Raw genomic sequence first — 14,988 nt, forward strand, 5'->3', positions numbered from 1 at the left:
GATGACATGAGGCTCAGGAACTGAGATCATGATCTCGGCTGAGATCAAAAGTCAGACACTTAACCGACTGAGCCACCCAGGCACCCCTTAATTTGTGTTTTTATCTATCAGCATTTATTTATTTATTGCTGCATATTGCAGGATTTCTCTCCAGAAAGAATTAATCAATTCATTCTTATCACGAATAGAGCTCCAGGCAGGGAATACCTAGTCCAAACTAAATTTCAGGAGAGACTTCTCAGAGGAATTGACACTGGGGCTGAGTCAAAATGAGACTGAGTCAAGTGAGCAAAAGAGCAGATAAATAATCTATAGGGAGGCAGGCCTGGCTGGGTTTAGGGCTGGCTCCACCCCCCACCCCCCACTTGTTTGTACTTGCCCTCTCCAATGCTAGATATCTTTGACCTGTTTAATCTTTGCTGAATAGAATTACTCTTTGCCATTTTTTTAAACCTGTATTTATTTACTATTGGAACGGTTTCAAAATCCATTTCCTGGTCTAGAGGACACAGGAACAATGGCTGCCAGGAGTGTTCCTTCAGAGATCATAGAAAAAGAACGAAAAAAGTTACTTGAAATCCTCCAACATGATCCTGATTCTGTCTTAGATTCGTTAACCTCTCGGGGGCTGATTTCTGAGGAAGAGTATGAGACTCTGGAGAATGTTACAGATCCCCTGAAGAAAAGTCGAAAGCTGTTAATTTTGGTACAGAAAAGGGGAGAGGTGAGCTGTCAGCATTTTCTCAAGTGTTTACTTAGTACTTTTCCAGAGTCAGCTACTGTTGGTGGCTTACAAAACGGTAAGTTGGATTTCTGTACTTTTTTGGGGGGCAAGAGTGACAAGGCAGATTCCCTGAAAAAAGAACATTATTGCCTTTTGTTTTCATTTGTCTTTCTCCTGGAGATAATTTTCACTAGCATATGAAAAAGGGGAAAAGTGTCTAGGATTCTAAAAGCAGGGAACAATGTATTTTATTGGTTTAGGGGATTGATAAATTTTTGTTCAAACTGTATCCAAAATTTGCGGTTTTTTAGTGCTAGTATAAACTGCTTATTATTCAATAAGTAAATTCATGGATATTTTACATCCCCAAGACCAAATGCTGCATCTTTCACTTAGTATAGCCATTTTGGAAATATCAGAAACATGATTTTGTAGCACACCTATATGGTGGATCAGTAACTTCATTTTTTTTCTGTGATAAGAATACCTGCAGAAGCCTACTCTTCTGAAACAATTCAAATGCTAATTCTTCAATGTTTAAAGATAATTAGTGGCAGATGAGGGAGTAATTCTTCCAGAATGGATTTTTTAGTGACTCTGTACATTACTACCAGAGACAGATGTAGCTCCTTTTTCTAAAAATCTAAAAAATATTGAAGATTATTTCAAGAGGTATTAGAGAGGTAGAGGTTCAGCCAAAAAGGTTCATGTTAACAGTCTGTAATGTAGGACAAGACCCATGTGCTTAGAGAAATAGATATTATTATTTCTAGAACTTACTATTCCAAATTAGAGCTATTTGCTTCCCAATTAGAAATTATTAGGATCAGATTTCATCAGCAATGGCCCTAGGAAATCTGACTTGGTTTTAGGTCACAGTAAATCCACAAGTCAGCACTATTCATAGGATTCAAATTTTCTGTTTCACTCATGTACTCTTTGAGTTTGCTATGAAGAGCCAAACTTTTGAGCAAGGTAGGAATGTGATCTGATTTTTTTCCAGTGAGAGAAAGAATGACAATTGACTTGTTGTTTGTCTGGGAGATGCTAGGTATTCTTATCCTCCAGTTTTGAAATAAAGAAGAGAGATGATGCTTCGAGGTCTTTTTGTTAATTTGAAAAAACAAAATACCCCCCCCCCCAACTTTCTTGTGCTTTTCAGAATTTTTAAAACATGAGAATATAGAACCTCTTCAAGCTATCGGGATAAGCAAGAATTCAGAAGATGTTTTTTCCTCTGGAGAGAAACAGCCCGAGAATCCTGAAATCACAGTGTCCTTCAACAAGAAAGAACACCTGGATATGGGAATTTCTGAGTGCTTCAGGGACACGAAAACTACTTATAAGGAAGCTGCTTGGTCCTCAAGGGAAAATGAGGAGGAATACAACACACCAAAAGGCATATTGCCACATTTAGTTGAGAACGTTAAATATGAAATTCCAGCAACCATTGAGTATTTACAGGATGGACAGAGATACGAGGAGCCAGATGATTCTTTGTACTTAGGAAAAGAGGAATATTTTGAATCTGTTGGGCACTCTGAAGATGGAGAAACCTCTGTGGAAGAAGAGGATTATAATGACTCAGAGCACGGTGTTTATGATGGCGAAGAGGGCACTGCGTATTCAGAGACCACACAGTTCTCTGATGAAGAACAGAGTTATGAGGATTCCGAAACTGGCATGTCATTTGCAGCGGAGGAGGAGAAAAGGATGGAAGGTATGGCCATACTATGTGGTAGTTGGGCCACAACTTATTTTTAGGTTTCCACGACACAATGGGGAGAAGGGGTAAGGAAAGGCACCAGAAAAGCAGCTACTCAGAAATTCCTTATGCCTCTCTAATTTGGAATTTCCTTATGGGTGGGGTTGACAGAGAGGAAGACCTAGGCCCTACAAAATGATGGACAATATAAGCAAAAATAAATACTGACTGTCAGCTTACAGGTTTCTGCAGTCACCTCCATGGTATATATAAGTTGCTAACCACTAACTTTGCTCAAATTAAGCCTCAAATTAAGCCTCTTAAGTCATTTCAGTGCCTTTGTGACCAGTCAGAGGGATATGGAGATTATGGGCCTAACTACTGAAGTGAAAATCAGAGAGAAGCTTATAATAATTGGATAAGATCCCAAAATATTGGTACTTGGCTTGATCCAGTCATAAATTATCATCTTGATAAGGGAAATTATATTGGTATCTTGAATTGGAATATTTCTGAGTGAAAATTCAAAATGTTAGAAATGCTTCATTTGGAGAGATATTGTCTATGAAAATAAATATCACCAACTTCTGAGCAGAGAAGGGAAAGAAACATAGCTATTGTCTCACACTCAGTCCAAATCGTGGGGATCCATCATCCAGTTCTAGGTAGGAGAGGAGTAATGTCCTCCTCATCACACCTTGTATTAGTTTGCTACTGTTGCTGTAACAAAGTGCCACAAAGGAGGTAGCTTAAACAATAAACAACAGAAATGTGGCGTCTCAGTTTGGAGGCCAGAAGTCTGAAATCAAGGTTGGTTACTTCTGAAGGCTGTAAAGAAGAATCTGTTCCTAGTTTCTGGCAGTTTGTTGGACATCTTTGGCATTCTTTGGCTTGTAAAAATATCCCTCTCGTCTGCATTCATAGTTGTCTCCCTGGGTGCATTTCTCTAGGTCCCTAGGTCTCTAGGTTCTCTAGGGGTGCATTTCCCCTTTTTATAAAGACATTAGTCATATTGGATCAGGGCTCACCCTAATACTTCATCTTTACTAATTATATCTGCAATGACCCTATTTCCAAATAAAATCATGGAGGCATTGGGGGTTAGGAATTCAACATAGGAATTTGAGGGATACATAATGTAACCTACAACACATTTTTTTTTCTTTTCAAATTTTTTTTTTTTAATTTTTTTTTTTCAACGTTTATTTATTTTTGGGACAGAGAGAGACAGGGCATAAACGGGGGAGGGGCAGAGAGAGAGGGAGACACAGAATCGGAAACAGGCTCCAGGCTCTGAGCCATCAGCCCAGAGCCCGACGTGGGGCTCGAACTCACGGACCGCGAGATCGTGACCTGGCTGAAGTCGGCCGCTTAACCGACTGCGCCACCCAGGCGCCCCTCTTTTCAAATTTTTATTTGAATTGTAGTAAGTTAACATACAATGTAATATTGGTTTCAGGAGTAGAATTCAGTGATTCATCAGTTACATTCAGCACTCAGTGCTCATCACAACAAGTGCCCTACTAATAATATCCATCGCCCACCTAGCCCATCCCCTGCCCACTTCCCTCCATCAACACTCAATTTGTTCTCTATTGTTAAGAGTCTCTTGTGGTTTGTTTCCCTCTCTCTTTTTTATTTTTTATTTTCTCCCCTCCCATATGTTCATCTGTTTTGTTTCTTAAATTCCACATATGAGTGAAATTATATGGTATTTGTCTTTCTCTGAATGACTTATTTCGTTTAGCATAATACACTCTAGCTCCATCCATGTCACTGCAAATTACAGTATTTCATTCTTTTTTTTTAATTAAAATATTTTAGTGTTTATTTCTTTTTGAGAGAGAGAGAGAGAGAGAGAGAGAGAGAGAGAGAGACAGAGCATGAGCAGGGGAGGGGCAGAGAGAGGGAGACACAGAATCCAAAGCAGGCTCCAGGCTTTGAGCTGTCAGCACAGAGCACCACGTGGGGCTTAAATTCATGAACCACGAGATCATGACCTGAGTTGAAGTCGGACACTTAACCTACTGAGCCACCCATATACCCCAAGAGTTCATTCTTTTTAATGGCTGAGTAATATTCCATTTACAACACAATTCTTGTTCCACCCTCATACCTTCCCAATCCATAGTCATTTTTAGGCCTCATTTTTTTTTAAGTTTATTTATTTATGCTGAGAGAGAGAGAGAGCATGAGCATGAGGATGGGATGGGCAGAGAGAGGGGGAGAGAGAGAATCCCAAGCAGGCTCTGCACTGCTGGCATGGAACCTGACACGGGGCTCTATCTCACAAACTGAGATCAAGACCTGAGCCAAAATCAAAAGTCAGATGCTTAAATGACTGAGCCACCCAGGCGCCCTAGGCCTCATTCTTAATTTTTAAAATTTATTTACATATTTCACTTATCATATAGGGTTGACTTAATTATTCACTGCATAGTATCATCATCATACTGTGAAAAGCCCCATGTCTTTTTATTCCCTTTTTTCTTTATTCCCCATTCCCCTTATTCTATAGGTAACATTCTAATATTATGATGTGTTTCTTGCATGTTACTGTTTACTTTGTATGATCTTCTTTTCTATGTCAGTTATTTAGTGTAATAATAGAGCTTATCAAAATTCAGTTGCTTAAAACAATAAGTGTGTATTATTATTCATGTGTCTGTAGTTGGCTGGGCAGTTCCTCTGGTCTTTCCTGAGTTTTCTCATGTGTCTGTGGTCAGCTGGCTATAGACTAGTGTGTCGTCTTCTGGCAGTCTAGTCTGGACTTATCTCGGACTAGATGGGGGCATATTCTTATGGAGAGGACACAGGAGTATGAGAGAAGGCAAGAGGGAGAGAGAGAAAGAGACAGAAGAGAAGGCTTAGATTTAGTACTATCATGCCATCTGAATTAGTTTCCTAGGGCTGAAGAAAGCACTACACAAGGGTAGCTTAGGACAATGGGAGATTTATTGTCTCATAGTTATGGAGGCCAGAGGTCTGAAACCAAGGTGTTAGCAGGGTCAAGGGCTCTCTGCAGGCATTAGGGAAAGAGCTGTTCCAGTACTCTCTAGTTTCTGGTAGCCTCAGTTATTTCCTGGCTTTTTTATTTTTTATTTATTTTTTATTTTTTTATTTTTTTTTAATTTCCTGGCTTTAAATGCCCATCTTCTCTCTGTGTGTCTTCAATCACTTTCCCTCTGTTCATGTCTCTGTTTTCAAATTTCCCCTTTTTGTAAGGACACCAGCCATACTTCATGGGAGCTCACCCTAATGACCTCATTTTAATTTGACCTCTTTAAAGATTTTGTTTACAAATAAGACCACATTCTGAGGTACTGGGGACTTCAACACAATTTTTTTTTGGCAGGGGGGGGAGCACAATTCAACCCATAACACCATCACTTTTGCCACATTCTGTTGGCCAGAGTATGTCACACAAAGACAGTTGTGACATACTCAAGAGTTGGGGAAAACAGATTCAAGAGTTGGGGAAAAACAGATACCACTTCTTACAAAGTAATATTGCAGAAATCCAAAATATATCCAGAAAACCATGAATTGGGGCTATTTTTTGCAATTAATCTAGCACCTTTAGTAAAACATGTCAAGGAAAGTTTCAGTAATAATGTAGTTCTGACTTGCAATGTAATTCTAGTAGCTAACCAATCCAGTCTAGTTGGCTGGAGGCATGAGGCTAACTCTGTCTTTTTCCTCTGTAATATTTGTTTGTCTATGCAGCTAGGAACTCAAAAAAAAAAATCCAAATGTATCTGATTCAAAGGAGAAACATCATTATGTTTTTTGTTATGTTAAATTTCATGACAAAAAAAATCACAGTGTCAAATCTAAGTCTCAGGAAGGCTTATGGTGTTGCTTTGTGTGCTCTGCACTGTATAAGGTCAGCTTGTGTATAGACTATAGCAATCAGCTCCCTTCCCTTCCAGCTTACAGTTGAGTTCATCCAGTGGCAGGAACCCATATATTTACCGTTTCCTGTGCCCTTTCTTCCTGAAGATCTAAGATTTAATGTGATGTTGTTTCCATTTAGCCTGAAGAATTTTTATTTATTGTTATTATTTTTAAATTTCTTTTAGTGTAGGTCCATTAGTGGGAAATTCTCTTATTTTTTGCTTATTGAGAAATGTCTTTATTTTGCCTTCATTCCAGAAGGATATTTTTGCTAGATATTGAATTATAGATTGACAGGTTTTCTGCCTTCAGCACTTCATGGATGCCATTCCTGTCTTTTGGCTTCCATTGTTTCTGATGCTAAGTCTACAGTTATTTTATCATTGTTCCCTGTAAGTGTTATTTTCTTACTTAAAAAAATTTTTTTTTAGCAGTTGACTCTTATATAGTTAGATATGATTTTCTTTGTTTTTATCCCCCTTAGGATTTGCAGAATCTGTAAAAAATTTTTTAACCAAATTTGGAAAATCTTCAGCCATTATTTATCTAAATATATATTTCTGTCCCACTTGTTCCCTCCTCTCTTTCTGACACTTCAAGTACATATATGTTAAAGTTTTTATTACTCTTCCATGGGTTCTAAGGCTTTATACATTGGACTCAAATTCAAGAATTTCCTTTCAGTAGGTGGCAGCTAAAATCATTTCTTTTTGCCTTAGCTGGGGTATTTTCATAAATTTTAAGTTTACAAACATATATTGGGTTCTAGATATTATTGCTTCTTAACTTTTTTTCTTTTTATCCATTTTTGTGCTTGTTGATTGTATCATTGTTGCTCTGTATAATATTTGTTTACTCTGTTGCTTCTGGGTATGGTATCCAGATGAGCTCTGTAGTAGTCAGGAAAGACTAACAAGTCCTTACCTTGTCAGTACTTGGCCTGGGCTGTGTGGGTACCAGTTTTTGTGCTGAAGAAACAGAGGATTGTTGTCCAAAGGCAAAATAGGTGATAGGCAAGAGCAGGACCTAAAAGCTTTCCTGAAACCTAGCCTCTCACTGCCTCCCCTGGGATCCCTTTTTACTAGCCCCAACTCCTCCCTTACCTTCTTAGCCCAACACATATTCCACTTGAAGCAACTTTTAGTCTGTCCAAGGATTTCTTAGTTATCTTTGTTAATCCTTGAAATCCATACCTTTCTCTCACTTCTGTTGTTTCTTACCAGGCTAATTTTATAGGGGATCCAAGAAGCTTATGCTCGTTTGCCAGGAGTAAATACTACCAGGAGTAAAAAAAAGTGCTCTCTGACCTTCTTTCTCTAAGCACTATCTCTGTATTCCCAAGAAGTGGTTAGGAGGTATTTTAGGAAATGGGAGATTAAGAGAAAGTAGGTACAGCACATAAATTCTGAGGAAACTTTAATGGACATAAAATCTTTCATTTCTCCAAACTGTAACAAGAGATACATTTAAGAAAGAAATCAGGAGCACCTGGGTGGCTCAGTCAGTTAAGGGTCGAGCTTTGGCTCAGGTCATGATCTTGGGGTTTGTGAGTTTGAGCCAGTGTCAGGCTCTGTGATGACAGCTCAGAGCCTGCAGCCTGGTTCGGATTCTGTGTCTCTCTGTCTCTCTCTCTGCCCTCCCCACTCATCCTCTGTCTGTCTCTCTCTCAAAAATAAATAAACATTAAAAAAAGAAATTAAAAACCGGAAAGAGAGAAAGAGAAAGCAAGAAAGCAAGAAAGAAAGAAAAAGAAACCAGTATCGGGGTGCCTGGGTGGCTCAGTCAGTTGGGCAGCAGGCTCTTGATTTCGGCTCATGTCATAATCTCACCGTTCTTGAGTTCAAGCCCTGCATCTGGCTCTGTGCTCACAGCATGGAGCCTACTTTGAATCCTCTGTCTCCCTCTTTCTGCCCCTCCCCTGTACACACTCTCTCTGAAAAATAAACAAACATTAAAAAATATTAAAAAAACAAATCAGTATCATCCTAGAGAATTCCTCATACACGTGTGCATATCATGGAATATTAGCAAGGTTTTTCATCATTGCATACAAACATTAGCCAAAAAAATTGGAAAACCTAAATGACCATCAGTAGACAATGGTTAAATAAGTAATGGTCCATCCAAATCATGAAGTACGATGGATTAGCTAAAAATGAATTAAGTCAATCTGTGTATGAACTGACTTAGAAGAATTTGCAAAGAATACCATTAAGTGAAACGAAGTTGAAGAATCATTTATTTAGGATAATATGATTTATGTAAAAATAAAATAGCATCCAGTGAACCAAATGATATATTTCTCTGTGTTCATGCATTACCTATATACTTGCATAGAAAAAGGATGGGAAGCAAATATACGTAACATATTGGCATCTCTTAGAAGGAAAATGGAATTGGCAGACTGGCAAAAAGGAACTTTCACTGTATTTGTATCGTTCCATCTTCTTACAACGAAAAAGTCAATTACTCACTTAATTTTAAAAGTCAGATTCTGAATGTGACATTCACTGAGTATCTTTTTCCCTACAGAAAGAAAAAAGGTATTTAAAGATGTCCTGTCATGTTTGAACATGGATAGGAGCAGAAAGCTTCTGCCAGATGTTGTTAAACAATTCTCCTTAGATCGAGGATGTATGTGGACACCTGAGGCTCCAGGAGACTTAGCCTGGAATTTCCTGATGAAAGTTCAAGCGCTGGATGTCACGGCCAGAGATACAATCCTCAGACACAAGGTTCTGGGTGAGGGTAACAAAGAGGAACTGCTGACTGGAGTAGAGAATTTGGAAATTAGAGACATACAAACCATTAATCCCTTTGATGTTCTTTGTGCATCTATGCTCTGTTCAGACAGCTCGTTGCAACGCGAGGTCATGTCAAACATGTATCAGTGCCGGTTTGCTCTTCCCCTGCTCCTGCCAGATGCAGAAAACAACAGAAGCATCTTAATGCTGGGGGCTATGAAGGGCATTGTGAAGAAGTGGTCAGCACAATCTTCAGGAGGGCCTACAGGGGATACAGAAAAGTGCCTGACTCTCATGAAGATGCCTGTCATCTCTTTTGTGCGCCTAGGATACTGTAGCTTCTCCAAGTCCAGAATCCTCAACACACTGCTTGTCTCTGACCAACTAAAATCACACAAAATCTTTCTCCATCAGGATTTTACTGGCCCGGTGTTTCCCCGGCAGATCTCTGACGGCCTGGTAGAGATAATGTGGCATTTTCCTGATAGCGATGGTCTAATGGAAAATCCTAGTGTTTTCCAAAAGCCTGTTGCTCTAGCCAACCTTCGTGGAGATCTAGAAAGTTTTTGGACACAGTTTGGTTTCTTGGTGGAAGTTTCCTCAGCTGTGTTTTTTTTCACTGACTACCTAGGTGAGAAGGAGTGGGACTTGCTAATGTTTTTAGGAGAAGCTGCCACCGAGAGATTCTACTTTGTCCTCAGTCCCCAGGCCCAGGAGAGTGAAGAGACACAGCTTTTCCAGACGACTCTGAAGTTGAAGCCATCACAGCTACTGTTTTGGAAGGGGGAGGCACCTGGGGAGACAGGGAAGAATATTGAGGGTCTTCAAGCTGCTCTCCAGGAAGTGATGTCCTCTTCGCTCAGATGTGTGTCTATGGAGGACATGGGCTCCCTGGCCAGGGAGTTGGGAATCCAGGTAGACCAAGACTTTGAGAATGTTCAGGGGATTCAAACTCCCCCTAGTGAAAATTTGTCTGGAACAGCTAAAGATGAGAGACAACAAAGACCCAGTCAGTCAGAAAGCTCATGTGAAAGCCCAGCTGTGATGCCTGGAGAATCTGGGGCCAGCCAGAATCTCCAGAATTTCTACCTCCTCCCAGGATTCACGCCTCGTCTAGAAAACTGTCCTTTACCAACCAGAATTGGAGGGAACTTTAGCCACGTTTCTTTGAAAGCCCCCTCGGTTACGGGCTCCCACTTTTGGTCAGAGCAGAGGTCTAAGTGGTTCCGTCCCTGGCCCTTTCAGAAAACAAGGGCCTATGGTCGAGGTAAAAGTTTTGGGTTTCGGTACTTCCAGCCCCAGAGATTTTATTCACCTGAAAGATTCACAAAGTTTTCAAGAACTGCTCTGGGACATCCTATGACTAAAACAATTGGAGGACTACCAAGACCTGTGTCTCAGCATGTACGCGCCTGGTCCAAGAGACCACAGACAACAGGAGCTCTTGAAAGGTCTGGGGTAGTGGTCTCCCAGGTAGGTCACTCCCACTCCCTGGGTCTGCAGCCAGCAGAAGCAGCTGGGAAGCCACAGCCTAAGCAAGGTTACACCCATAGAACACAGCCACCAGGGGCACCTGGGAAACCTATGAAAACGACATCCCATATTGAAGGTTTTTACCCTCAGGCCTTTCAACCAGCAGGAGCCACAAAAAAACCTTTAAGGCCTGCCTCTCATCAAGGAGCCAAACTGAAGACACAGGATGGGCCTTTAAATCCAGCCTTCCAAAGGTCCAGTAGCAAATGTTTACCCAGCTCTCAGTTCAAACCCAGTCAGCCCAAGCCATCCCAGGTCAAACACTCTCAACCTGTGCCCTCTCAACCCAAACCCACTCAAACAAAACCCACTGAGTGCCACCGCTCCCACGCTAAACCTTGTCCACCCAAACCCACTCAGCCCAAACCATGCCCATCCCAGTCCTCCCAGTGTAAGCCTTCTCAGCCCAGGGCCACTCAACCCAAGTCATCTAAGACTAGTCCTGCACAGGCTAAGGCGTACCATGCAAGAGCAGGGCCCAAGAAGGCTGGGAAACATTAAAGTGCTTACTCTAGAGACCTATGAAACATATCCTTAACCCAGACCATTGCTATCATGTGGTAACCTAAAGAAGAGTGGTAGTCATGGTAAGAGACCACTGTTATTAGCATGACACAGAAAAAGAAAAGATATACACAACCTAAACGGTATCATTAAAACATTTGTAAGAATGATTTTTTCCAACAGGAAAAATATGAAACAATTAAGAGTAGAATCGAGGAGTAAATAAATGAACTAAATCCATCCCTGAGTATTAGGTGATATATAACCTGAATCCGAGGAATGGGGCTGTTGAGACCACCCCATAAAATAAGGCTCAGGCTGCCTGATTGTTGCAACAAAAATTGCTCTAAATGTTGGCTGCTCCAGAGGTGTCTTGGTCAAAAGTTTGTGGTCAATATCAGCCACTAAGCAAATAACCTTGTTTGTTTGGGGGATGTTTAAATCAACTTACTTGTGATAATAGTTCCAATTTGCTTGGATAATATAACTCTCTCATTTGACCCTTACATATAGAAATAATGAACTAACAACCAATGATATAAATTATTTTGCATTAACTTGGGTATGATTTGACTATGTTTTATACTTAAAATGTTTGTAATAGTTAAGATAATTTGGCTTATTAGAGGATCTTATACATTGTCCTCAAGATTCCAACTTAAAATGTATACTTGAGTTTTTAATTTTAGAGTTGTGACTTTTTAAGTTGAAAAGATTAAGATAGGTTTACAAAGCTTGTAAAAAGCATTGCAATGTTTAACAGAACTTAAGATTTACAAAATTTACAATTTTAATTCATTGGATTCATTATTATCCTAAACATACAGGTACGTTCTGCTAATTAGAAGGATAAGTAAAAGGAATGTATTAAATTTAGAATATTTAAACAAAGTTTAATTGTAAATGACATCAAATATTATTAAAAGGTCACTTTAAAGATTCATGTTAAAATTCACTAGATGTAGAAATAAAATAATAAGATTTGTAAATTGGATTAAGACCTCTGGTTTTTGGATTTTGATTTTTAAAAAATTAATACTAATTTTTAAGTACTAAAATAACCCTGCTTGTCTTTCCTGGGTTTTTTTTTTTTTTTTTTTTCTTTTTTGCCTTCAAGGACACCAAGGGAAAAAAATCATAATGATGCATAGTTAAGAAATGATCTTTAAAAAGGAATAACTAATCTCTGAGAACATTCTCATGCTATAATAGGTATCCTTCATTTGTGCCTGTTTTAAGCAATTAATATTGAGTATTTAGAGGGTGCTAAATCTCTAAAGGTTATTGAAAGGATGAAGAAAGAAGGGACTATGCATGTAGATTTTTCTATTTGTCTTTTCTTTTTTTTTTTTTTTTTTAATTTTTTTTTTCAACGTTTATTTATTTTTGGGACAGAGAGAGACAGAGCACGAACGGGGGAGGGGCAGAGAGAGAGGGAGACACAGAATCGGAAACAGGCTCCAGGCTCTGAGACATCAGCCCAGAGCCTGACGCGGGGCTCGAACCCACGGACCGCGAGATTGTGACCTGGCTGAAGTCGGACGCTTAACCGACTGCGCCACCCAGGCGCCCCAGAATGGCTAAAATTAACCACTCGAGAAACTACAGATGTTGGTGAATACGCAGAAAAGTGGAACTCTTTTGCACTGTTGGTGGGAATGCAAACTGGTGCAGCCACTCTGGAAAACAGTATGGAGTTTCCTCACAAAATTAAAAATAGAGCTACCCTACGAGCCAGCAATTGCACTACTAGGTATTTATCCAACGGATACAAAAATGCTGATTCAAAGAGGCATATGCCCCCTCCCCAATGTTTATAGCAGCACTATCAACAATAGCCAAATTATGGAAAGAGCCCAAATGCCCATCGACTGACAAATGGATAAAGAAGATGTAGTATATATACACAATGGAATATTACTCGGAGATCAAAAAGAATGAAATCTTGCCATTTGCAACAACGTGGATGGAACTGGAGGGTATTATGCTAAGTGAAATAAGTCAGAGAAAGATACCATATGATTTCACTCATGAGGAATTTAAGAAACAAAACAGATGGACATAGGGGAAGGAAAGGAAAATAAGATAAAAACAGAGCGGGAGGCAAACCATAAGAGACTCTTAAATACAGAGAACAAACGGAGAGTTGCTGGAGGGGAGGTGGGTGGGGGGATGGGCTAAAGGGTGATGGGCACTTGGGAGCACACTTGTTGTGATGAGCACTGGACATTATATGTAAGTGATGAATCACTAAATTCTACTCCTGAAACCATTATTACACTATATGTTAACTAACTTGGATTTAAATAAAAATAAAAAAAAAGATTCTCTCTCCCTCTGCCCCTCTCCCCCTCTCACTCTTGTGCTCTGTCTCTAAAATAAATAAAATGAAAAAACCCCCACAAAAAACCTATAAGCTAATTATATATAGTTTTGAAAATGCAAAAATAGAAAAAGGAATATAAAAATAGTCTGCAGTCTCTTAACTCAGAGGGTAATGTAGCCCTCTGACTCACTAATAAGATTTTCATAAATTTTTTCTATTTGTGTATATTTATAGACAGCACTCAGTTACATATTCAAGTCTATGCTATGGTTGAATGTGGCAAAATCAAATAAGGGAATAGTCTAGTTTGTTTTGGGACAGGCAGTATAAGTATAGTCTGTTTTGGGACAGGCAGTATAAATAGTGTAAAATATTGGTTTTCCAGACTTAAGAAAGTCTGAATTCAGGACATGAAATATAGTTAAAGGGCATCTTTGTATAATGCACAAGTTCAAGTGTTATAAGTCAAATGTGCAAAAATTCAGAACCACTTGTTTATATGTGTGTCATTTACTAAATTGAGAGCATGCAATTTGTACTTGGCTTTTTTTGTTGTTGCTATTAGCAGATTGAAGAGTCTACCCAATGACGCCTCTTTCAACACCTGAAAATCCTTTCTTAAACACCTTAAGTCAATTTTTATTTTTTACAAGAAAACCAATAAAGATTACCTTTTTTAAAAAACATTGAAAGAGTGTGTTCTTTGTTGAGATGCTGGAAAGGAGTATATTCCAATGTCATACAAAGTCTGGCCATAGGGAAAAAGCTGCCTCATAAATCACACTAGCCTCATAAATCTGTGTTTTACCTACATGCGTGGTGACTTCTGCATTTCTTTATGTCTTAGAATTTTTTATAGTCTCCTTCTTGGTAAGGTATAGCTCCCTTTCTGATGTTTGCTATACAGGGTCCATGTAAGCAAAGTGTCTGTTGGGGAAGATAAACATGACACTGACTGCCAAGGATTTAGAAATCTGATTTAATGGGTGCTTCTAAGTGGTAATTGCTTAAGGGTAGTTCTTAGTGTTTGTTAGGGTAAAGCCTAAGTAAGTTGTGATAGCAAAGGCAAGGCAAAAAATATAGTGGCTTAAATAATATGGGAGCTAATTTTTCTTTCGTGTATATAACAATACAGTCTGTCTAAGCTGATGGAGCAGCTCTTCTCCACAGGGCTCATCAAGAACTAAGTTCCTACCACCTCGTTACTCCATTTCTTTGGACATTGTCCTTTTCTGTATGATTGAAGTCACTCTCGTTACCTTGATGCAATTCACAGAATGTGAGAAAAGCCATATTCCAGAGAGTAGCCTGACTTAAGTTAGGGATGATTTGAAATTGTGTACTGTCTTTCAATCACATTCCATTGGCCCACACTTGGTCATATGGCCACATGTAGCTGGAAAGGAGGCTGGGAAATGCAGTCACCAGGTGGGTGGCCATGCATCCAGGAAGAAGAGAAGAAGCAGCACTTTGCCTAAATATCACAGAATATCAAGAACATCAGAGGCCCAGGGGCACCTGGGTGGCTCCATCGGCAGAGCATCTGATTTCAGCC

The 14,988-nt window shown here is 39.4% G+C and overlaps 1 protein-coding gene across 1 annotated transcript; it reads left to right on the forward strand.

The window, feature by feature from the left end:
* The first annotated feature begins 56 nt into the window (after positions 1-56).
* CARD6 (caspase recruitment domain family member 6) lies at positions 57-12,105 on the forward strand. Its single transcript, XM_040496048.1, has 3 exons — positions 57-800; positions 1,887-2,444; positions 8,859-12,105. Exons 1-3 carry the CDS (start codon positions 518-520, stop codon positions 11,102-11,104), a joined length of 3,087 nt encoding a protein of 1,028 aa, XP_040351982.1. The 5' UTR covers positions 57-517; the 3' UTR covers positions 11,105-12,105.
* Positions 12,106-14,988: the final 2,883 nt, after the last annotated feature.

Source organism: Herpailurus yagouaroundi, unplaced genomic scaffold (genome assembly GCF_014898765.1).
Source record: "Herpailurus yagouaroundi ecotype Mexico unplaced genomic scaffold, PumYag 29, whole genome shotgun sequence".
In the NCBI taxonomy this organism is placed as follows: domain Eukaryota; kingdom Metazoa; phylum Chordata; class Mammalia; order Carnivora; family Felidae; genus Herpailurus; species Herpailurus yagouaroundi.